At 40.5% G+C, this 24313-nt stretch overlaps 1 protein-coding gene, 1 long non-coding RNA gene and 1 pseudogene across 25 annotated transcripts in view; 1 reads left to right on the forward strand and 2 right to left on the reverse strand.

The window, feature by feature from the left end:
- LOC110488241 (A-kinase anchor protein 9) overlaps window positions 1-14429 on the reverse strand; it is a 124850-nt gene extending 110421 nt beyond the window's left edge. For 22 of the 24 annotated variants that reach the window (XM_090227995.1, XM_090227982.1, XM_090227993.1 and 19 more), the window contains exon 1: window positions 14125-14429. In XM_090227995.1, the coding sequence (XP_090084121.1) occupies window positions 14125-14172 (48 nt within the window). In that variant the 5' untranslated portion in view covers window positions 14173-14429. The remainder of the gene's footprint in view (window positions 1-14124) is intronic. The other 2 variants (XM_090227996.1, XM_090227976.1) reach the window with 1 other exon arrangement.
- A 2740-nt stretch (window positions 14430-17169) lies between these two features.
- On the reverse strand, window positions 17170-21755 carry LOC149970249 (uncharacterized). The gene is made up of 2 exons (XR_016493605.1): window positions 18114-21755; window positions 17170-17980 (listed from the first exon to the last, which is right to left on the reverse strand). It is a non-coding gene; the product is annotated as an uncharacterized LOC149970249 (long non-coding RNA).
- An 849-nt stretch (window positions 21756-22604) lies between these two features.
- LOC110489421 (transcription termination factor 1, mitochondrial-like) lies at window positions 22605-23734 on the forward strand (annotated as a pseudogene).
- The last annotated feature ends 579 nt before the right edge of the window (window positions 23735-24313 follow it).

Here is a 24313-nt window from a genome sequence, read left to right on the forward strand (position 1 = left end):
TAGGCTAAGTGTAAACTGCAACACGCATCAACTAGGCTTACTTTAACACATAGGGAGGCTGGGGAGTTACTGTATGTAAATATAGTTTCAGCTAGCATTATCCTTGTACTGTAGTCTAATAGTTTGTAGATGGTCTGAGCAACTCCAGATCTGTGGAGATTTGCACAGCATAAACAAATTCAATTTATTTTCTCCCAGTAAATTGAAACCCCCAGAATACTTAGGCTAATGATGCTGTGTTGCCCTATTTGGCAGAGGACCATCGAGTTGGATAAGCATATGGGACTGCGGCCTACGTAGGTGCATAATGCCATCTGCATCCTCAAAGATGGAGCAAGTGACAATGTTTTGCAGACATTCTTTATCTGGGACAAACATATAGCCTACTTGGCAGTCAGCGAGCGTACATCGTCGCTGCTTATTCATATAGCACTCTAAGCACTTCAAATCAAAATACTGGCTTGTTGGACGATAATTCTAGAGATTTATGCATCAAGCATTCCACCTCACTGAATTGTTTCACAAAGGTTAGCTAATGCAGCCACTGGTGCCGTTACAAGAGAGCGATTATCTGTTCCTCAGTGTCACTGCTTATCCCCACAGATAATAACGATAGATTAACACAATTCATGCCGAAAAGAGCACACTGTACCATGCTAAATTCAGTGTTTTTTGGGGGCTTTCTATTTGATCAATTATGGCACATTGAGTAATGTTTGCGGTAAGTGAGTGATCGTTCATTTAAACAGAGAGCATTCCCATTATAGATAGCCTAGTGGGTACAGAAAACAAACTACTGTGAAAACATTTTTGTAACCCAATGTACAGGCACGGATTAAAACACAATGAACAAGAATCAACATAAATAACCAGATTCAATTTGGCAGTAGTGCAGTTATAGGCCTATATATGTGGAACCCTAATCACATTTGTAACACCCACCTTCATTGCCAAAAACAAATACAAGAAAGACTTAGGCTATAGCATTAGATGCTCAGAGGTTAAGTCTGAACAATACACGAACCACACCTAGGTATACAAACTGGGAAAATTTCAAGGTACCCTAACAGTTTTGTACCTCCAAATGGTCATGAATGTGTTCAGTGGTTGAACTAAGGGCACTCAGCTTTGGTGATCACAATGGCCGATCTTGTATACCATTACACAAGGTAGCTTGAGACCGAAATTAAATCATTAGCGGAGTCGAGGCTGATTAATTATCCAAAGGCTCTGAACGTACAATCAATATGGACTAAACAGAGTAGGACCACCGTACGGGAGAATAAAACTTGATTCGGGACAAAAGTTGTAATTGCTTGTGAATTGGAAGTGGCACAGACCTTTTTCCTATAGGGATTGCAGGATTGACTCAAAGTGCAACCTCCAAGAGCATAAACAAAATGTCATACGCCCACCAATAAGCCCCCAACGTAAAGTAAAGTCAAGATATCCTTAAAGTAATAGGCCTCTTGTAGACATTTTTATGGACAGAATTTTTTTTCTGGATTAAAACGGGCCTAAAGTAGTGGGAGTGGCAGGGGGTGTGGCAATGGGCACGTTCAGCCCATTGGCGTGGCTGAATTGTCAAGAACATTTTAGAGACACCCATCTTGGCGGTTTAGAGAAATTTGAATTTTTAGGCCAATTTCCTACAATTATAGAACTTGCTCCATGGAGCTGAGAGAACCTTCTGCAGATTAAAGCTAATTTCCTGCAATTCTATTCATTTTGCCATGGCTAATAAGGCATTATTTTGCTAAAACATAACAAAATCAATACTGATAAATTCAGTGTTGTTTTGTACTTTGATATTATCCCTGACTGACTAGCTTCTACTTCTACTGATTGTAAATTCTTAGATTCCTAGATGATGTATACATTTAATGTAGAAATATAAATAACCGAATACTACCCTGTCACTGTATGATTGTATGAATCTTATTATAATCAAAACACTGAATATAATGTGTGTAGTTTTAGTCAAGAATTAGAACAAGGACTTTCTGTTCCTTGTTAGAAACGAATGGAGCTATCGTCAGACCGGCTGGAATACTGTGTTCCTTACAGGACATTCTGTCCCCACCCAGGGAGGGGAGAGACCTTGGGCTTGTAGTAGATTGTTTAACCTCTTAGAGCTCTAGGGGCGCTATTTCATTTTTGGATAAAAAACGTTCCCGTTTTAAGCGCGATATTTTGTCACGAAAAGATGCTCGACTATGCATATTCTTGACAGTTTTGGAAAGAAAACACTGAAGTTTCAGAATCTGCAAAGATTTTGTCTGTAAGTGCCCCAGAACTCATTCTACAGGCGAAACCAAGATGATGCATCACCCAGGAATTAGCAGAATTTCTGAAGCTCTGTTTTCCATTCTCTCCTTATATGGCTGTGATTGCGCAAGGAATGAGCCTACACTTTCTGTCGTTCTCCCAAGGTCTTAGCAGCATTGTGACGTATTTGTAGGCATATCATTGGAAGATTGGCCATAAGAGACTACATTTTCCAGAGGTCCGCCCGGTGTCCTTTGTCTAAATTTGTGCGTAATCTTCAGGTGCAGGCATTTTCTCCTGGGATTCAGGAGAGAAAGCATGTTTCCAAGAACGATGTATCAATGAAGAGATATGTGAAAAACACCTTGAGGATTGATTCTAAACAACGTTTGCCATGTTTTCAGTCGATATTATGGAGTTAATTTGGAAAAAAGTTTGCGTTTTGAGGACTGAATTTATGGATTTTTTTTGGTAGCCAAATGTGATGTATAAAACGGAGCTATTTCTAATACACAAGGAATCTTTTTGGAAAAACTGAGCATCTGCTATCTAACTGAGAGTATCCTCATTGAAAACATCAGAAGTTCTTCAAAGGTAAATGATTTTATTTGAAGGCTTTTATGTTTTTGTTAATGTTGCGTGCTGGATGCTAACGCTAATGCTAACGCTAAATGCTAACGCGAAATGCTAACTCTAGCTAGCTACTTTTACACAAATGATTGTTTTCCTATGGTTGAGAAGCATATTTTGAAAATCTGAGATGACAGTGTTGTTTACAAAAGGCTAAGCTTGAGAGATGGCATATTTATTTCATTTCATTTGCGATTTTCATAAATAGTTAACGTTGTGTTATGCTAATGAGCTTGCTGATAGATTTACACAATCCTGGATACAGGGGTTTTTTCATAGCTAAACGTGACGCAGAAAACGGAGCGATTTGTCCTAAACAAATAATCTTTCAGGAAAAACTGAACATTTGCTATCTGAGAGTCTCCTCATTGAAAACATCTGAAGTTCTTCAAAGGTAAATGATTTTTTTGAATGCTTTTCTGTTTTTTTGTGTAAATGTTGCCAGCTGAATGCTAATGCTGAATGCTACGTTAGCCATCAATACTGTTACACAAATGCTTGTTTTGCAATGGTTGAGAAGCATATTTTGAAAATCTGAGATGACAGTGTTGTTAACAAAAGGCTAAGCTTGAGAGCTAGCATATTTATTTCATTTCATTTGCGATTTTCATGAATAGTTAACGTTGCGTTATGGTAATGAGCTTGAGTCTGTATTCATGAACCCGGATCCGGGATGGGGAGATCAGAAAGGTTAACAGGTGGCAGACAATTTGAGAAGGCTTGTGAACTATATTGCCATTGTATCTGAGAGGAGGGACATTTATGACGAAATGTGAGGTATATAAATCAATGTACATGGTATTATGAGCAGAGCTCTCGAGAATAAACACTATTGGCTAAGTTTACTGACCTTTTTCCATTTCATTTAAATAAGAACCTTACAAATTCTTAGAAACAGACAGAGTGTATTAATTGCATTGGAAAAATCAACATGAGAACAAAATTATCTTGACAATTATCTAAATTAAATATTTTTTTCTACATACTTTAAATCTGGTTTTAGTCATTTCAGTTTAAAAACAAAGCTTCTTGCCATCCTAAAAATCATTATTTATTTTACATAAATGGCACCGTTTAGACTTTGGCAACCCACCCACAAAAAAAAAACACTTAGGTCACCTTCCCAAGGATTTGAATGGAAGAAAAATCCCTGAATAATATTAAAATCAACTAGGTCTAAACTCCATTTACGTGAACAGTCAAATCGGCTGTGTCAGAGCTTGAAAACACTATTAGTGTCGTTCCCGTGATGAGGTAAGCCAACTTGCTGTTGCTGGCACAATGCCCGAACAGCTTAGAAAACAGCCATCTTGACAGCTGCTGCGATGATCAACAGTTGGCATGTCAACACAGACTTGAGCCAACACTTCATATACTGTTTCTTACTCAATATGTACAGTATGTACTGTATTTTAGTCATCTCATAATATACAGTACCTTCAAAGTATTCACACCCCTTGACTTTCTCCACATTTTCTTGTTTCAACCTAAATTTAAGATGTTTTAAATTTAGATGTTGTGTCAATGGCCTACACACAATACCCAGTAATGTTAAAGTGTAATTGTTTTTTACAAATTAATAAAATATGAAAAGCCTGAATGTCTTGAGTCAAGTATTCAACCACTTTGATATGGCAAGACCAAATACGTTCAGAAGCAAGAACTTCCTTGACAAGTCACAAATTGCATGGACTGTGTGCAATAATAGTGTTTAACATGATTATTTAATTACAACCTCATCTCTGTACCCCACACATACAGTTAATTGTAAGGTCCCTCAGTCAAGCAGTGAATTTCAAACAGATTCAACTACGAATACCAGGGAGGTTTACAAATGCCTCGCAAAGAAGGGCACCTACTGGTATCCTCTTTGAGAATTGTGAAGTTATTAATTACACTTCAGATGGTGTATCAATACACCCAGTCACTACAAAGACACAGGTGTCCTTCCCAACTCAGAGGAAGGAAACCTCTCAGGGATTTCACCATGAGGCCAATGGTGACTTTAACCTCTCTTGGGTAGGGGGCAGTATTTTCACCTCTGGATGAAAAGCGTGCCCAAAGTAAACTGACTGTTACTCAGGCCCAGAAACTAGGATATGAATATAATTGGTAGATCTGGATAGAAAACTCTAAAGTTTCTAAAACTGTTAAAATAATGTTTGAGTATAACAGAACTGATATGGCAGGCAAAACCCAGAGGACAAACCATCCAGGGGGTGGGGGGAATTGAGGTCATAGGATTTTCCAATAGTTTTCTATGGGATACCCTTATTATTAGGAACCTGGTTGCAGTTCCTATGGCTTCCACTAGATGTCAACAGTCTTTAGAAATTGTTCAATGTTTTTCTTTTGAGAAATTAAGAAGTAGTCCTATTCATTGTGTCACTCCAGGTGGACTCTACTGTTTAAATGCGTGTGAACTGGAGTACGCTTCACATTGTTTTTATCTGGAATTAGAAACAGTTTATTCGTCTTAAATTTTATCGATTATTTACGTTTTAGGGTACCTGAGATTGGAATAGGAACGTTGTTTGAAATGATTGGACCAAGTTTACAGGTAACTTATTAGATACTTTGTAGGCATGTTGGGCAAGTTGAAACCGGTGTATTTCTGAATCAAACGTGCCAAATAAATGTAGATTTTTGGGACATAAAGAAGGACATTATCTAACAAAAGGACCGTTTGTGATGTAACTGGGACATTTTGGAGTGCCAACAGAAGATCTTCAAATGTAAGGCATTAATTATATCGCTATTTCTGACTTTTGTGGCGCACCTGTCTGGTTGAAATATGATTTATTTGTTTGTATGCGGGGCGCTGTCCTCAGATAATCGCATGGTTTGCTTTCGCCGTAAAGCCTTTTTGAAATCTGACACAGCTGCTGGATTAACAAGAAGTTAAGCTTTCTTTTGATGTATAACACATTTTCAAGAATGTTAAATATTTGAATTTGGTATTTTTGAATTTTGCGCTCTGCAATTTCACCAGATGTTGGCCAGGTGGGATGCTACCGTCCCAACTGCACATAAGAAGTTAAAACAGTTACAGAGTTTAATGGCTGTAATAGGAGAGAACGGAGGACGGACACTATAGTTACTCCAAAATACTAACCTAAATGGCAGAGTGAAAAGAAGGAAGCCTGTACAGAATAAAATATTCCAAAACATGCATCCTGTTTGCAATAAGGCATTAAAATAAAAATAAAATTGCGTGGCAAAGAAATTAACTTTATGTCCTGAATACAAAGCATTATGTTTGGGGCAAATCCAACACATCACTGAGTACCACTCTCCATATTTTCAAGCATGGTCGTGGCTGTATCATGTTATGGGTATGCTTGTCATCAACAAGTTCATAGGAGTAACAACATGAATTTGTGCATGAGGCAGAAATTATGGGAGAGTGGAGGGATGTTGAGGCAGACCCTCAGTCTGCTGCGCTCCCCCCTCCACTGAGACTGACCATCAGATCCAGGTACCATCAGCCCAGCAAAATAAAAAGCTAATTATTTCAAATGTATGCTCACTCATTGGAAATTAGCACAACAATGGATCTATTACCGCTGTGATCATATAGCCTACCTCAAAAAATGTCTCGACCTACTATGCATTGGCAGAGCAATTCAAGCAAAGCCAATAAGCGGTGATAATGTATTGGGCCTATAGCTTACTACACAAACCTCATTGAAACAGTACTGTTTCTAATTGGTTAATGCGAGAGATTTCACTCTTGCCTAAATCTGTTCAAAATAAGCCCAATGTGTTTCTATGGGCTTATATTGGACCTAAGGTTGTCACCTGCCTTCCCGCCTTTGGGACAACAACTCCCATAGGGTTACATTTAAGTCATGTTAAAACAAAATCTGAGCAGTAGATCTCTGCTTGCATTTTGACTCAAAGTGGTCTTGACTAAGAAGTTTGGTGACCACTGTTCTAGAGTTTCCCTTGTTAACACGGTCAATGTTTTCCTTTACAGTGGCAATTGTGATGGAATCAACACATCATTAGCCATTTTCAATGCAACATAACGAAACAAACTACACAAGAGATTTTGTTTTGGCAGAAGGCATCGGAGTAGGATTCTATTGCATTGACATGCACACTCACCCCATACTCTACACAGACTTGTGCGGCATAAACAAGTAGGCCTAAATGCAAATAGAGCATTGCCATATATGGATCTTTGCCATTTACTTCAAACTGGACTGTGTTTACTAGAGGTCGACCAATTAATCAGAATGGCCGATTAATTAGGGCCGATTTCAAGTCTTCATAACAATCGGTTATCTGCATTTTTGTACACCGATCATGGCCGATTACGTTGCACTCCACGAGGAGACTGCGTGGCAAGCTGAATACCTGTTATGCGAGTGCAGCAAGGAGCCAAGATAAGGTGCTAGCTAGCATTAAATGTATCTTATAAAAAACAATCAAACTACACATGGTTGATGATATTACTAGTTTATCTAGCTTGTCCTGTGTTGCATAGAATTGATGCGGTGCCTGTTAAATTTATCATTGACTCACAGCCTACTTGCCAAACAGGTGATTTAACAAGCGCATTCGCGAAAAAAACACTGTCGTTGCACCAATGTGTACCTAATCATAAACATCAACGCCTTTCTAAAATCAATACACAAGTATATATTTTTAAACCTGCATATTTAGTTAAAATTGCCTGCTAACATTAATTTATTTTAACTAGGGAAATTGTGTCACTTCTCTTGCGTTCTGTGCAACAGAGTCAGGGTATATGCAGCAGTTTGGGCCGCCTGGCTCGTTGCGAACTAATTTGGCAGAATTGTACGTAATTATGACATAACATTGAAGGTTGTGCATTGTAACAGGAATATTTCGATTTATGGATGCCACCTGTTAGATAAAATACGGAACGGTTCCGTATTTCACTGAAAGAATAAACGTTTTGTTTTCGAAATGATAGTTTCCAGATTTTACCATATTAATGACCTAAAGCTCGTATTTCTGTGTGTTATGTTATAATTAAGTCTATGATTTGATATTTGAAAGAGCAGCCTGACTGAGCTGTGGTAGGCAGCAACAGGCTCGTAAGCATTCATTCAAACAGCACTTTTTTCCGTTTGCCAGCAGCTCTTTGCTGTGCTTCAAGCATTGAGCTGTTTAACTTCAAGCCTATCAACTCCCAAGATTAGGCTGGTGTAACCGATGTGAAATGGCTAGCTAGTTAGCAGGGTGCACGCTATTAGCTTTTCGATCGGTGACGTCACTCGCTCAGACCTTGAAGTAGTTGTACCACTTACTCTGCAAGGCCCGCGGCTTTTGTGGAGCGATGGGTAACGATGCTTTGAGGGTGGCTGTTGTCGATGTGTTCCTTGTTCGAGCCCAGGTAGGGGCGAGGAGAGGGACGGAAGCTATACTGTTACACTGGCAATACTAAAGTGCCTATAAGAACATCCAATAGTCAAAGGTATATGAAATACAAATGGTAGAGAGAAATAGTCCTATAATTCCTATAATAACTACAACCTAAAACTTTTTATCTGGGAATATTGAAGACTCATGTTAAAAGGGACCACCAGCTTTCATAATGTTCTCATGTTCTGAGCAAGGAACTTAAACGTTGGCTTTTTTTTTTTTTTTTACATGGCACATATTGCACTTTTACTTTCTTTTGCACCACTTTGTGTTTGCATTATTTAAACCAAATTGAACAAAATTGATTTTATTGATGTATTATATTAAGTTAATATAAAAGTGTTCATTCAGTATTGTTGTAATTGTCATTATTACAAATAAATAAATACATTTATAAAAATAAATAAATAAAATTAAATATTAAAATATAAAAACCGCCCAATTAATCGGTATCGGCTTTTTTTGGTCCTCCAATAAATCGGTATTGGCGTTTAGTCGACCTCTAGTGTTTACAGCATGAGCGGTTATTAGTAGATGCATTTGTTTTGAGATCAATGCAAGAACTGCAGGTAGCCACATGTGAAAATTTGTTTCGTATCCTTTGCTAGTTAGTGAGCAATTAGCCCAGTTATAGGTCATTTGTAGTCAGCAATAGGGGAGTGATTCCTACAAGAGCACAAAACGTATACATTTCTAGCTTATTTTTGTCTTAAAGGGACAGTGTTAGTGTTGTATTTTGAGACAGGCTTGAATAATCTTAAGTAGCCAATAGGCAGAATAATTTGTGTTTTTGTAAAGTGGTTTCTTGCATCAAACAACAGTTTCAGTCACCTCCGTGTCTGAAGGACAAGTGGATAAACAGGTTAATGTTAAGCCCTGCATGTTTTGTTTTTTTCAAAAGTCTCATGGAATGTAGACCTACATTGAACACCACACATTGGCTGCTAATATAGACTGAATTATAGAACAGCTATTACAATGGTAAAATGGGATGCATTTTCTCCATTGTTTCTTTATGGTAGGCCACTCTGATAGGCCTGCATTATGATCAAATAGCCACAGTAGCCTACATGGGCACTGTTAAAACTGTACCTTAAAGCGGGTACGCTTGACACAATTTTTACAACGTTCAAGTTTGCGCTCAGAAGATTTGAAATTTGCACAGTGCCAAAAAATAATTGAGGGATCATTGCCCACACCTGTAATTGCTGCCAACGGTGATTCAAACGTTCTATTGACTCTGGGGTATTAATACTTAAGTAAATTAGATATGTGTATTTCATTTTCAATAAATTTGCCAGAATTTCTAAAACCACATTTTCACTTTGTCATTATGGTAGTGCTGAGTAATTAACAAAAAAAAGTGTTGGGGGTGTTTGGTTATTTAACAACTTACTGACCGACGTCGGTTCAATTACTTGAATTCCATTTAGTTCCTTTTTTTGAGCCCAACGCGCCATTTCTCTAGAGGGAAATCAAATAATTTGCGACACAATTCAAGAACTATGTGGGATGCTGGGCTGAAGGGAGTTAGAGTTTTCATTACGCAAATGTAAAAACTAGTTCAGCTCAGAATCGTGGCAATTAACTATAATCCACTGCACCATTTTTTTGGGGCTTCGACGGAGATGGATCAGAGAGGAAGAGGCGAAGCGAGAGGTTTCACTCTTGCCTAAAACTGTTCAAAATAAGCCCAATGTGCTTCTATGGGCTTATTTTGGACCTAAGCTTGTCGCCTGCCTTCCGCCTTTGGGACAACAACTCCCATTGTTAGGGCGGAGACATGAGCATCTCGTCATTAAATATAGATCTCTGGACAGATACACTTTTACACCTGCTACGTTAAGTTATATACACACCGACCGCATGAGAGAGGAATGTACACAACGACCAGAGGGACAGAGACAGTTTGTTAAAGTATGCCTTAAGCATTCTACTACAGTTAAATAGTTAACACACACACACGGACGCAGCGGTCTAAGGCACTGCATCTTAGGGCAAGAGGCGTCACTACAGTCCCTGTGACTCCTGTGGAGGGCCGGGCGCAGTGCGCGCTAACCAAGGTTGCCAGGTGCAAGGTGTTTCCTCCGACACATTGGTGCGGCTGGCTTCCGGATTGGATGCGTGCTGTGTTAAAGAAGCAGTGCGGCTTGGTTGGGTTGTGCATCGGAGGACGCATGGCTTTCAACCTTCGTCTCTCCCGTGCCCGTACGGGAGTTGTAGTGATGAGACAAGATAGTAGCTACTAAAACAATTGGATACCACGAAATTGGAGAAAAAGGGGTAAAATTCAAAAACATTTTTATTATTTTTTTATTTTAAATAAACGTCTTTAATGTTTATGCCAGCAGCATACCACCCTGCATACCAATGCTGGCTTGCTTCTGAAGCTAAGCAGGGTTGGCCTTGGTCAGTTCCTGGATGGGAGACCAGATGCTGCTGGAAGTGGTGTTGTCCTAAAAACAAAAATATCCCAATGCCCCAGGACACTGCCCTGTGTAGGGTGCCGTCTTTTGGATGGGACGTTAAACGGGTGTCCTGACTCTCTGAGGTCATTAAAGATCCCATGGCACTTATCGTTAAGAGTAGGGGTGTTAACCCCGGTGTCCTGGCTAAATTCCCAATCTGGCCCTCAAACCATCACGGTCACCTAATAATCCCCAGTTTACAATTGCCTCATTAATCCCCATCTTCCCTGTAACTATTCCCCAGGTCGTTGCTGCAAATGAGAACGTGTTCTCAGTCAACTTACCTGGTAAAATAACAGATTAAAAATTACAATTAAATTAAAATAAAACAGTTCTCCACTACAGATCATGGAGAGGGCTCTTCTGAATTATTTTTGAGCAAGAGCCTTTTGGGCCTCTGGGCTCCAAAGAACATCTGAAATTATAGGTTTTAGGTTACAGGTACAAACTTAGTACATGATGGCTCCAGTCCTTTAAATATTTAGTATAATATTATAACACGCAAGAAAATTGTGAAAGGAGAAACTGTTGAGGCACAATTACCACACCATGGAGCAGAGGTACACACAAAAGTACACACTTTATATGAAATGCATTATCGACCTGGCTGTAATTTTTGAATGTGTAGAAAGATGGTGTGGAATTCACTACAAGGCTAAGCTATATGCTCTGTAAAAACCCATGAGGTTTGATAAAGCTGAATGGGTGAATGAGAAACAGGAAAAGTATGGACTCGGTCTAGGTCTACTACAGTCTCAAATAGGCTAGTATCTTTGAAAGTCCAGTGGGAGTCCAGTGTTTGCTCTATTCATTTAGCATTTATTCAAAAATATGTTTTTAAAAAACGCAATACAAATCTATTTTGAATGGACATTCTCAGTGAATGGAAGTCTAAATGCCATGCATGATGGTTTATAGCAGGGATGGGCAACTCCAGTCCTCAGGGGCCGGAGTGGTGTAATTTTATCCTCATCCCTAGCAAACACAACTGATTAAACTAATTGTATTCTAAACTGAAGATCATGATTAGTTGATTTTTGGAGTCAGGTGTGTTAGCTGGGGCAAAAGTGTGACACCAATCAGGCCCCAGAGGACTGTAGATGCCCATCCATGGTTTATAGGAAGAAGACTCAATTGGTTTTGCTCGACTCCTCGTTTCCTCTGGTCCATCCTCTCCTCGCCTCCTTTTGAAAAAGATAGTCGAGGAGTGGAGGCGAGGAAATGCGCTCGTATGAAATGAGAATCCTTCTCCACTCGTGCGTCATCAGGCAAATTACATTTATCAATTCTTAAAAATAAATGTGTAATGTGATAAAAACGAATTTAGCTAGTTGTGCAATACATTTTAAAGATAAAAGGATAAGTAGTGTATCATTTTTTAATTGTGTACATGTTTTTCTCCTTCGAGAAAACAACAGCTGATTTAAAGAGGGTGTGGCGGATTTTAAAACTCTTCCTTGCTAGCCGCCGGGATGATACTTGTGTATCCTCTACCGAAGTAGGTATTCGAGGAGGGGAGAATACTCCGTTAGCCTACTAATGAATTAACACACACCTCAACCATTTATCGGTTTCTGGGTCACGGAGGAGAGGCGTACAGACTTTTTCCCAATTGAGAATCTGAGAGTCATTACATTTCTTTGAATCGTAGATGGCCTAGGCCTATACTTTTGCATCCACCCCCTGAAGAACTTCTAATGCCAGTCAAGTAAAAATTGGTGTTCGGATTTGATAGACAAAAGGTCAACTTTACATTTCTGACTTACAAAATAATCAGACTTCCTATGCCAAGACCCATCACAAACAACTGAACACATTTAAACCAATAGGACCAGTAGGCCTAAATCCTCTTAATATATTGCTATTTCCACACAGTTCACCTGGCTAGAGAAAGCCTATAAATCTGACATTTTTGTTCAAGGTTCAAATCAAAGACAGGTGGAGAAGTGATGACAGTAGGGAGTAAAACCAGGTTACATGTGGGTGACCAGGTCAGTCATAGTGTCACAGGGTTGTACAAACAGTTGTCATATTGACACATATCATTGCAAGAGAATTACATCATAAAGAATGCAAATTAGACTAGCTAGATTGTTATTGAATGTTTGTTACCAAACTCTGTATGACTATGTTAAAGAGCCATATGACCTTCCTATGCTTACTACGGTAGTCGGAGTTGAATCATCACAGGTTGGCAACAGAAAGACGTGTCTCATTCAAAATCCTTACTGCTAACGTCACTGAGCATTTAAATATAGTCTAGTCAATTTATAGGTTAGTTTTGATTAGCACCTTCCAAAATAGTTTCAGGTGTGGTGACAAAAAGTGATTTCCCTTTCAATAGCATCTAGCCTTCTCTTCAAATACTGCATAAATACTACTGACTCAAAATAAACCTCTAGCGTCATAGGTATGGGTGGTGGAGTGGTGTCAAGTCATGGTATTGTGCATTAGGGCCTAAACTCGTCAAGGGATTAAGGCAGGGGAATGACACTGCAAAGGCAGTAACCTCAAATTCTGAAAGGAGTCCGGTATACTTTCCTTCCATCTGTCTCCAAGTACCCTTTTATATTTTTAGACTAAAGCAGTGACATGATTTTCATCATCCTTCTCAGTTGACTATGACAGTGTGTTATCGTATCATCTTACAAGTAGGCTACTGTGGACCCCAGGAAGAGTAGCTGCTGATTTTGCAAAAGCTAATGGGGATCCTAATAAAATACCTAAAATACTGTACCAGTTCACTGGATACTTCGAAATTGTATTGAAAATGCAATGATGGTTGAAATAATAGTTTGTGTGACATCCATCCCTTCTGCATGACATGAAGTTGTTTTACATTACTCAGTTAAACTTATTTGTAACACTGGTTGTTACAGTGTAACGTTAGTATGCTATAAAATAAAATGAAGTATGTATGAGACCATTTGAGTTTGCTCAAGCTAACTTGGGGCATGTCCTGAAAAACCTGTCACACAATAATATCAACCTTTTAAATCACGTGACTAATAAAACCTGACGTTGACCGGAAAGGCTGAACTGGTTAGCTGGCTAACATTCATACTTTTCTTCAAAACTGGTAGATTTTTGGAGGAAACAGCACGTTTCTATGAGATGCCAATGGCTGGGTCGCATGACAAAGGAAGTCCGGCTAACTTGCTAACCCAGACACCCGGGCTGTCATCCACATTGGGGGACATGTTTTCTAGTAGTGACAGCAGACAAGGACGGGAACACGGAAGGGGCTTCCAAAACAGCTACTAAATTAAACTATATAAGACAATGTATTACTGAGCACGCGCAGCAATACATGTTGTTCCCAAGGTTGACTAGTAGAAACACAGAGAAAGTGCTATCATACCTTTGCTTTGCCGGCCTCGAGCTTCTTTTGCCTCTCCTCGTCTTCCATTACCGTTGTCCCTGTGGCTGAGAGAAGAGGAAAGGGGCTTCATGCGAAGTGTCAGCGAATACGCTCAGAGTCTGTGGGGAAAGTGTCTGTCTGTTGACATTAAAATGGTTTGGTAATGGTGTCAAATCACTGCGACGAACTCGCATTAGGAACCGACTCCTTGCTACAGCCACATCTCCGCCGCCATGTTCTCCACGTAAACACGAGACTGATTGTGATGACGTTACATAGGTGGCTGTTTTCCGCAGCTACGCCCCTTTGGTAACGTCAGAATGTCACTCACAGTTCAAAACGTTTATTTTATTCTTATTTTTACAGAGGGAAACATACTGTGTGTACACAAGTAAAATATATATTGATTATAGATTTAAATAATTTGAATGAGTAAATACATATTCTCTTTTCTGTGGAGGTGCAAACAAGATCACTGGATTAATTTCACATTGCCCCAGTTAAAATGACCAGATCTATTTTAAATTAAATGAAATATGGTCTCTCCATATGATTATTTCTGAAATTGTGGTATTAAAACAAATACAAAATGAGAGCACACTTTGCACACCTAAAATTCTCACAAACTTTTACAGATACACAATTGAGAACATCCTGTATCTCTGTAGCCTGGTACAGCAATCGCAGGGCTCTCCAGAGGGTGGAGCTTCTATCTCAAGGTCATCAGATTGTTAAATAGCCATCACTAGGATATTAGAGGCTGCTGCCTGTATACATAGACTTGAAATCACTGGCCACTTTAATAATGTTAACATATTTTGCATTACTCATCTCATATGTCTATACTGTATTCTATTATATTCAATTGTATCTTAGTCTATGCCGCTCTGATATTGCCCATCCATATATTTACGTATATATTCTTAATTCCATTCCTTAGATTTGTGTGTATTGTTGTGAAATTGTAAGATATTACTTGTTAGATATTACTGCACTGTTGGAGCTAGAAACACTAGCATTTCACTACACACGCAATAACATCTGCTAAACACATGTATGTGACCAATAAAATTTGATTTGGATCACAGTCATAGAACATGTCTATTTGACATTTACACGCATTGCTTCCACCCCAACCCAATCACAAGTTATACCACTTATAGCATTTAGGGAAATTCTCTGGATTCTCCATTGTGCTGGGAAGCCATGATGGCAACCCCTGATATTCAGCATTGTAAATGTGATTTAGGTCAAGAAAGCTCACAGAAAAGAAAAACCAAACCTTTGAAGCTTCTACACAGACCTACATACCGGCAGCAGCAGGAGAAGGTGGTCTGTGTCTTCGGCTGATGGGAGCTGTGCAGCTTATGGTCTGGCAGATCTTGAATTCCACCCATCTTCTCTTTGACATCTTTAGCTACCCACTTTGAATCCCAAATAAAGGTGTTCAGCTCCCACCTGTGAGCTTTTGTTGTCTGTGCAGTACCTTCAGCAAGACCTGCTGCCCATCAGAAAGTTTTTGGCCTTTAATAATGGATGGCTCTGAGGAGTACTATGTCAGTGTCACAGTAACCCAAGCACCACCACAATTGCAGGGCATCAACAAATAGATCAGGAAACTGTAACACAGTGAGTCCACAAAGACACAAGCATTTTGATGGTAAAACTATAGTGGTTGGGTTGTTTTGGTTAAGATTGTTTCCAGTTGATCTTGGAAGAAAGAATAATAGAGTCTGAGAAGAGACTGATAATAGGCTATGGAACATTAGTGTTGGTCACTCCAATCTATTTCCCTATTGATTTAGTCTTGAAGATCCCAAGCCTGCTAAAAGCCGGGCTGATGAATGACAACAATCATCAAATCAAATCTAATTTATTTATATAGCCCTTCGTACATCAGCTGATATCTCAAAGTGCTGTACAGAAACCCAGCCTAAAACCCCAAACAGCAAGCAATGCAGGTGTAGAAGCACGGTGGCTAGGAAAAACTCCCTAGAAAGGCCAAAACCTAGGAAGAAACCTAGAGAGGAACCAGGCTATGTGGGGTGGCCAGTCCTCTTCTGTCTGTGCCGGGTGGAGATTATAACAGAACATGGCCAAGATGTTCAAATGTTCATAAATGACCAGCATGGTCGAATAATAATAAGGCAGAACAGTTGAAACTGGAGCAGCAGCACAGTCAGGTGGAATGGGGACAGCAAGGAGTCATCATGTCAGGTATTCCTGGGGCATGGTCCTATGGCTCAGGTCCTCCGAGAGAGAGAAAGAAAGAGAGAATTAGAGAGAGCATATGTGGGATGGCCAGTCCTCTTCTGACTGTGCCGGGTGGAGATTATAACAGAACATGGCCAAGATGTTCAAATGTTCATAAATGACCAGCGTGGTCGAATAATAATAAGGCAGAACAGTTGAAACTGGAGCAGCAGCACGGCCAGGTGGACTGGGGACAGCAAGGAGTCATCATGTCAGGTAGTCCTGGGGCATGGTCCTAGGGCTCAGGTCCTCCGAGAGAGAGAAAGAAAGAGAGAAGGAGAGAATTAGAGAACGCACACTTAGATTCACACAGGACACCGAATAGGACAGGAGAAGTACTCCAGATATAACAAACTGACCCTAGCCCCCTGACACATAAACTACTGCAGCATAAATACTGGAGGCTGAGACAGGAGGGGTCAGGAGACACTGTGGCCCCATCCGAGGACACCCCCGGACAGGGCCAAACAGGAAGGATATAACCCCACCCACTTTGCCAAAGCACAGCCCCCACACCACTAGCGGGATATCTTCAACCACCAACTTACCATCCTGAGACAAGGCTGAGTATAGCCCACAAAGACCTCCGCCACGGCACAGCCCAAGTGGGGGGGGGGGGGGGGGCAACCCAGACAGGATGATATGTAGCTTTCTACAGTAGTTAGCCGATCTGTGTATGGACCCTAAAACGTTAGGTTCTGAACTAATATTCATACCAATCTATGAAAATCAGCTATCATAGTTGTTGTATCAACTTCAAGTCTAAATGGCATTAATGAAGCCTATGGATAGAGTAGAATATAATAACTTTATTGTGCCAGGTCCTATATACCTGTGTACTTTAGTTATTACAACGCATGAGATTTCCACATTGTAGCCTGTACATTGAATATATTCACTGATCATGTACTCTTCCTTGGCAAATAAAGGTGTGGTTCAGGTATGAACCTCTGAGGCATTATTTTTCAGTCATATCAAACTCCATTATTTGAATGATGCTGTGTCTGCATGTATGTATTACAATTATACACTTCAACAGTGTTTACCACTCCTGCTCCTGGGACATCAATGATTACACATTGTAACTATGCAATAGACTAGAAACATGGTTGATTTGTAATTCATATATACAGAAAAAAAAACGATGCATATCTAACTCCCTTCATCTGCATTAATCTGAGGACACAGGATAGTATTTCAATGAGATACTTAATTTCAACCAGTGGAGAATGTGAAATGTCTTATTGAAAGAAGTTCATTATCCAGGTGTTATAAATACATAAATGCATTATAATTATGATAATTGTAATATTATAAATAGAAGTTCAATCTGTACTTCAATGCACATATGGTGTGCATTATAAAACGAGGAAGAAAGACGAGGTGGGGAGAGAGGTGTAGAAGACAGAAAGGGAAAGAGGTAAGAACAGTGGAAGACCGCATTTGATTCATGAATTACAGTGCTACCCCAATATTCTCTCAGTTCATCACAATTGCGGTGTCTCCTAACCAGCCTTGGGCCCCCAGTTGGCCCGAAGGTTTCCTTAAGAGCGGGTGAGGGATCGATGACGGGACTGGCTTCCTCTCTCACATCAAAACATACCTGCAGACGAGTGACAGATGGATAGAGAGAGAGCATGATTAAGCCTTGTTTTTTTATTCAAATTTATTCTTATTTCAATGTAAAGCATCTCTTTAATAATACTTCCTGTTGACCCGACCAAGTGACATCTCACCTATGATCATGCTGTGCCCTCTGTGTCAGCCAGTTAAGATGCGGGAGGGGTTCACCAAAACAGCTGATATAACATAGAGGATTTAGGGAGAAGGGGGAGAGGGATGAAGTGAAGAAGAGAGACTGTCATTGTGTGTGTGTGTGGTCTCACCTGGTGTCCCACACTAAGTGGCTACATAAAGTACTCTGTGTACTTTATGCTGAAAAACAGACACATGAGGACAAACAATAGAAGATAATGGCAATTGAAGATACTGTATGTGATGGAGACACCTACCTGAAACATTTAAATATAGAGGGCTATGTGTCTCACCACTTGGTTATTGCAAGGCTAACCCCCAGGGAAATCATGACTTGGCAGCAACAGATCGTCCAGTGAAAATGGCTGTGTTCATGTGGTGTAAAATCTGAAAACTAGCAGCTGACATCTTAAGGGCTTTTAATTAATGCATGTGAGACAGGTACAACAAGACAGGCAGAGATGGAAAAAAATAACACACAACAGTTTACTTACCTTTGGTTATGGACACTTTTGCCAGCAATAAAGCTTCCACGGCCTGTTCCTCGGACAGTGAACATCTGGCAATGTCTACATTTTCAACCCCTTGATCAGCTTGCTCTCTGAAAGTAAAGAAAACAGCTTATTTTTTATAGATATGGAAACAATAACTAAGATATGACCGTTCAATCTAAAACAGCAGCTTTATAGGATACGTCAATACAGCCCAGTGCTGCTTACCTGAGATGCCATCTTTGTAGGTGTCCGCTTTGACTTCCTTTGTGTCGCTAACTAGCTAGCCATTTCACACCGGTTACACCCGACTTTAAAAAATCGAAATATACACATTGCGAGATATTTGACGAAATAGACAGACATGCCTATATTTCTCCCATAGGAAACAACGGGAAGGCCGCAGAGTTCCAATATTATTTTTGTTTGTTACATTTTAACTATAAAACAACGTGAGCAGGTCTCATTGCCAACAATAGCGAAACAGGCATTGTGACGTTGAACAATAAGCTGGGAATAGAACATTCGGAAGGCGAGTTGGTGCCATGGTGCTCAATAGAACTAATAGGAGCTGGCAGGGTGAAAAATGCACTAAAATAAGGCATGTTTTTTTCACGATTACTTCATAACGACGGCAAGCAGCTGGAAAATATGGTCATATTATGAAACTGGGCTCCACGGCGGATGCAATGAACTCGTTTTTATCAGAAAAGAACATTGTTAAAAATGTAATGTGTCCAGCCTACTATCTACACGGATTTCAGAGCACTCTCGTCTGAGTAGCGCCAGTTGGCCGGTGTCAGTAAACATCGGGAAAAAAGCGTAATTAAATTGTTTCCAGCAGCACATTTACAGTCACCAGCGCTCTGGTTAACACGAAAACTGCCTTACCAGCTCTACTAGGGTGAGTAAAATGGTCAGAGTGGTCTCATTTGTGTCTGGGAGTAGCTAGCCAACGCTTGACTGCCGTTGTAAGGCCAAAACGCTCAAATCAACCCTACTCCTCGGTCCGAACGTCCAGTGTGCGCTCCGAGAGCGAAATGGTCTGAATTTACAAACTGACAATTTCTCTCTGAATGGAAACACCATAATATTAATCAAATTAATTAAGCTAAATGTCTTAAAATCAATCCAATATACTATGTTATTACAAAAACATATTTAAAATTCTTTGGTAATGCCAATACGGAATTCTATCAAATGCTTCTCAAATATGCCCCCTGGTGGTCAAACTAGCAATAACTTGCAGTAACAGAAGAAATGGCTGAGAATTAAGTGACGTGCCACAGTATGCTGCAGCAGCACGCAAGGTGTGCCGCAGTATGACGCAACTTTTAAAGGAGGAACCACTGTAGCTGCGATGATCCGGTGTAAAGGTTCAGAGCTTGCGGTAGGAATCGGGAGATGTGGTAGAGAAAAAGCAGTCCCATATGCTCTGGGTTGATATTGCCCTGTGCAGACTGGCAGGTATTTACCGAGCTGAGGCTTGCTGGTGTCGAAGTTAATGGTGAAGACCGCTAGCAGTGGCTTCTGATGGGGGTTCTGGTTCAAAAGTATAAAAATAGCAGATCCGTACCACATTTGGTGAGGTGGGTTGCAGGAGAGTATATTCAGTCCGTAGATGGAAAATGAGATTAAAATATATACGAAATATATACGAAAAAACAATATTTACATGGGACAGGACAGGACGGGACAAGACAAAACACACGTCCAACTGCTACGCCATATTGGAACCAAATGTATTGGTGTGGTGCCTTTCTGGATCACCAATACAGAAGTCATACATCAAGTAAACAGAAATAAACTCTCTATGCACTCTATGAACTGAATTTCAACCTCTGGGCTTTCACTGGGCTGGCAGGCCTAGTGGTAAAAAGCATTGGGTCAGTAACCAAAAGGTATCCGGTTGAAATCCCCAAATAAATTAGGTGAAGAGATGGAGGCTGATACTTCTTCCTGCTGTTGCACCCTTGAGCTTCATCGATTGGAACTGAACTGGACAGCTGACAGTGGCGTGCTGCGATAATGGAATAGAAAGGCATTTCACTGTACTTGTGCACATGACAATAGAAACTTGGAAAGTTGGCATGAATAAAGTACAAGGGCCTTTTGTGCCTCATCGTCCAATACCAAACAACACCTTGATAGTTCTCATTCTCCCGCCTTGAGATGGGCTGATTGGAGGAGTCATTGGTCATGATGGCCATTAATACACAAGGAGTTGCTGACATTTATCAAATATATTATTTTAATAATAAATCTGTAGTTAGGCTAGGTGACCATCTCAGGTGCATTTCAGCCTTTGTACCCCTTGAACGCCATGATCAACAGTAAAATACTTGAAACATTCAAACATGGAATTTATTACAATTGTTTCTTTATTTAACATGGCAAGTCTGTCAAGAACAAATTCTTATTTACAATGACGGCCTACCCGAGCCAAACCCTAACGACACTGGGTCAATTGTGCGTCGCCCTACGAGACTCCCAATCACAGCTGGCTGTGATACAGTCTTGAATCAAACCAGGGTCTGTAGTGACACCTCTGCACTGAGATGTGATGCCTTAGTCCGCTGCGTTACTAGGGAGCCCCAATTTAGATGAGTATAACTTAGGCAAGAACACAAGGATGGACCTTCCTGTTCCATTCTCTTTAGAGAGTCAAGGTAATGTACTTGCAAAGTGTTTCTATATGACTGAAAAGCTGGTCCAAGGCAGGCCTATTTTGTTTCCTTGGGGCTACAGACACAATTTAGTTATTAAAGGTCCAATGCAGCAGTTTTTTTTAATCAATATCAAAACATTTTCTAGGTAACAATTAAGTACCTTCTTGTGATTGTTTTCAATTAAAATTGTCAAAAATTAACAAAAATAGCTTCTTAGCAAAGAACAATTTCTCAAGCAAGAATTTTGATAGGTCTGTCTGGGAGTGATCTGAGTGGGGAGGGAAAATCTGAAAACAAGCTGTTATTGGTGGAAAGGTTTTTTTGACGTCACCGGGCAGGCCAAAATTCCATCCCACCAAAACAGGCTTAAATTTCAGGCAGTCTTTTCAAACAGCTTTTACACTCAAAGGGCATTATCATAATTTTAACAATACCGTAGTGTTATCCCAACCTCATAATGTGGACATATATATAAAACACATGTAAATCACAATTTTGACTGCACTGGGCCTTTAAACATACAGCAGCATAACTTTACGCTTATACAACTCTGTCATATGGTAAAGAAAGCCAACAATAGCCTATAAGTCTGACAGAAAATGCAGGGTGAATTACAGAAATGTGTATAAATACCCACCAAGGAGGCAGTAATAACACAAATGTTCTCAGTTTTTACCAATAAACCTCTTATAAAAAGTGAATGGCGCCACCTAGCGTATTGATCGTGTTAGGCACGGCATCTCAGTGCTAGAGGTGTCACTACAGATCCTGGTTCACTGTATCACAACCGGCCATAATTGGGAGACCAATAGGGTGGCGCACAATTGGCCCAGTGTCGTTAGAGTTTGGATGGGGTAGGCCGTCATTGTAAATAAGAATTTGTTCTTAACTGACTTGCCTAGTTAAATAAAGGTTAAATAAAAATGTAATACACATTTATCATAGCTATAAGCAACTGCAATGGAGCATAATTGTGAGGCCCTGTTTTAAATTATGAATTGTTTCTATTCCTTCCTGGTTGGTTGCGTTTCACAATTCCATTTTGTCATGCCATGAACAGCCCACAAACTGAGGGCCTAGAAAGTGACTGAATTATTTGGCGAAACCAGCTTGCAGCTTTATGATCTCTCATCCTGCTTAGAGAAGGCGCAAAGTAGCTTGACTTTGATCAGAATAATCATTAATGATTTCAGTAGACTTTGGTTGTCTACTATTATTTCACTGGAGGTCTGGAGGTAGAATTGATTGATATATTATCTTGTATTTTTTCCTCTAGGTCTGATGTCATGTCTCGACCGTGTTGAAGATTACATTAATGCCGGGCCTGCTAGGCCTTCACAGAACCCTGTACCAGCTTTTAGCCACTTTGTTGCATCTCCTGCCCAGCTGACCTCTGTCGGTCTTCCCAGGGGTCTTTGCACCGTCACTCCAAATGTCAGCGACTCGAAGCCTTGAGTGAGACTTGAGAATGAGTCCCTGCTGGAGAGCTTGACCTTCATGTGGTGGACGTGAAGATGGGGCGCCAGTGCCAACCGGGGGTGCTCCGCAAGGTCATCACCAATGAGCAAGGTCTGGCTCACTTCCTCAATGGCAAAGGCGCCAGCCGGAAAGTGGTGACCGGCATCATCTCCTGGTACCCATGCACCATCACTTTTTCAGGCGAGCACCTGGAGCAACACTGGCCGATGTGGCGAAGTGTCTTCAAGAGCGACAGTGAGATCATCAGCATCCTGGACCGCTTGCCCGAGTCCTCCTTCAGCTCTAGCGAAAACAACAACCTGGAGATTTGATTTGAAGATTTTATTTCCTGGGCTCGCTGGGCCGCCAAGGACCTCAACCACCTGCTGACTACGGCGCTGTGGACCTTCTCCAACAGTGTCGAGCTCAACCACCCTCGGTGGAGTTCCTGGAAGACGTGTGCGCCGAGTTGGGTGGGGAGGGCCCTGGGCAGTTTGCCAAGTCGGTGGTTTCTCGAAACCTCTACATCCTCATCCACAGCACCAAGAGGGTGAAGGCAAACATTGACTTCCTAAGGCTTCTTTCAAGATGAGTGACCCGGAGCTGCTGGCTCTGCTGCAGGGTGCCTGAGAAAAAATCCTGGACCTCTCTAACGAGTACCTGAAGAGAAACCTAAAGAGGCTTCAGGAGAAGCTGGCGTCCCTCGGCTGTCGGAAAGTTGACATCAAGAAACTGATGGTCTGCTACCCCACTGTGCTGTTCATCAGGCCGGATACGCCGAGCTCCAAACTGGACTGACTGTCTGTTAAAGGGAGGGATCACTATGAAGCAGATCCTGGAGAAAGTCCTGAAGTATCAGGGCGACTAGAGGAGCTGTATAAGCTCCGGTATGACTTTGAAAAGAACGGCATCAACATTCTGGACACAAGCCAATAAAGATACGACCCCAAGTTGGAAAGACTGGCTCTCTCGTCAGAGGAATGAGTTGTGTCAACGTTTGGGTTATTATTAGAATTTAATCAGAATTGTTTGTGCACAAATGTTTGCCATTGCTGCCTGAAGCATGACCTCTACATATCAATGTTCTACTCCTAACCTATGAGATTTGATTGTGCATAGCTACAGTATATAGCTTCATAAGTATATGGTAGGTAAAAACCACTCAATCATATAGAGAATCATGTCAGTATCTGGAAACATTATTTTTATGAAAAACAAAGAGTAAGCCTAAGTAAGGTAGTGTCATCGTATTTGACTCACGATTTAGATTTTTACAATTGCTGACGAACTATGTATTATAGTACTGTGTCAATGTATTTCTCCGGTTTTGGGGCAGCTTAGTGAACTTCGATGCCTTAAGTTCAGAGGAAACACCACCCGTACCAATGTTTTTACAGAACTGTTAACTGCCAAGAGGCATCAAGACACTATTGTTACTGTGTCCGAATAATGAACGATTCTCAAACTTCTCATTTGCCAGATGAGTTGTCCAATGAGAAATCAGTCAAACCCTTTCTTCCTAGCTTATCTGTCTTAGTGAATGAATGAATGAATGAATGTGAA

Source organism: Oncorhynchus mykiss, chromosome 30, assembly GCF_057628025.1.
Source record: "Oncorhynchus mykiss isolate SJ-2025 chromosome 30, ASM5762802v1, whole genome shotgun sequence".
Taxonomy (NCBI): Eukaryota; Metazoa; Chordata; class Actinopteri; order Salmoniformes; family Salmonidae; genus Oncorhynchus; species Oncorhynchus mykiss.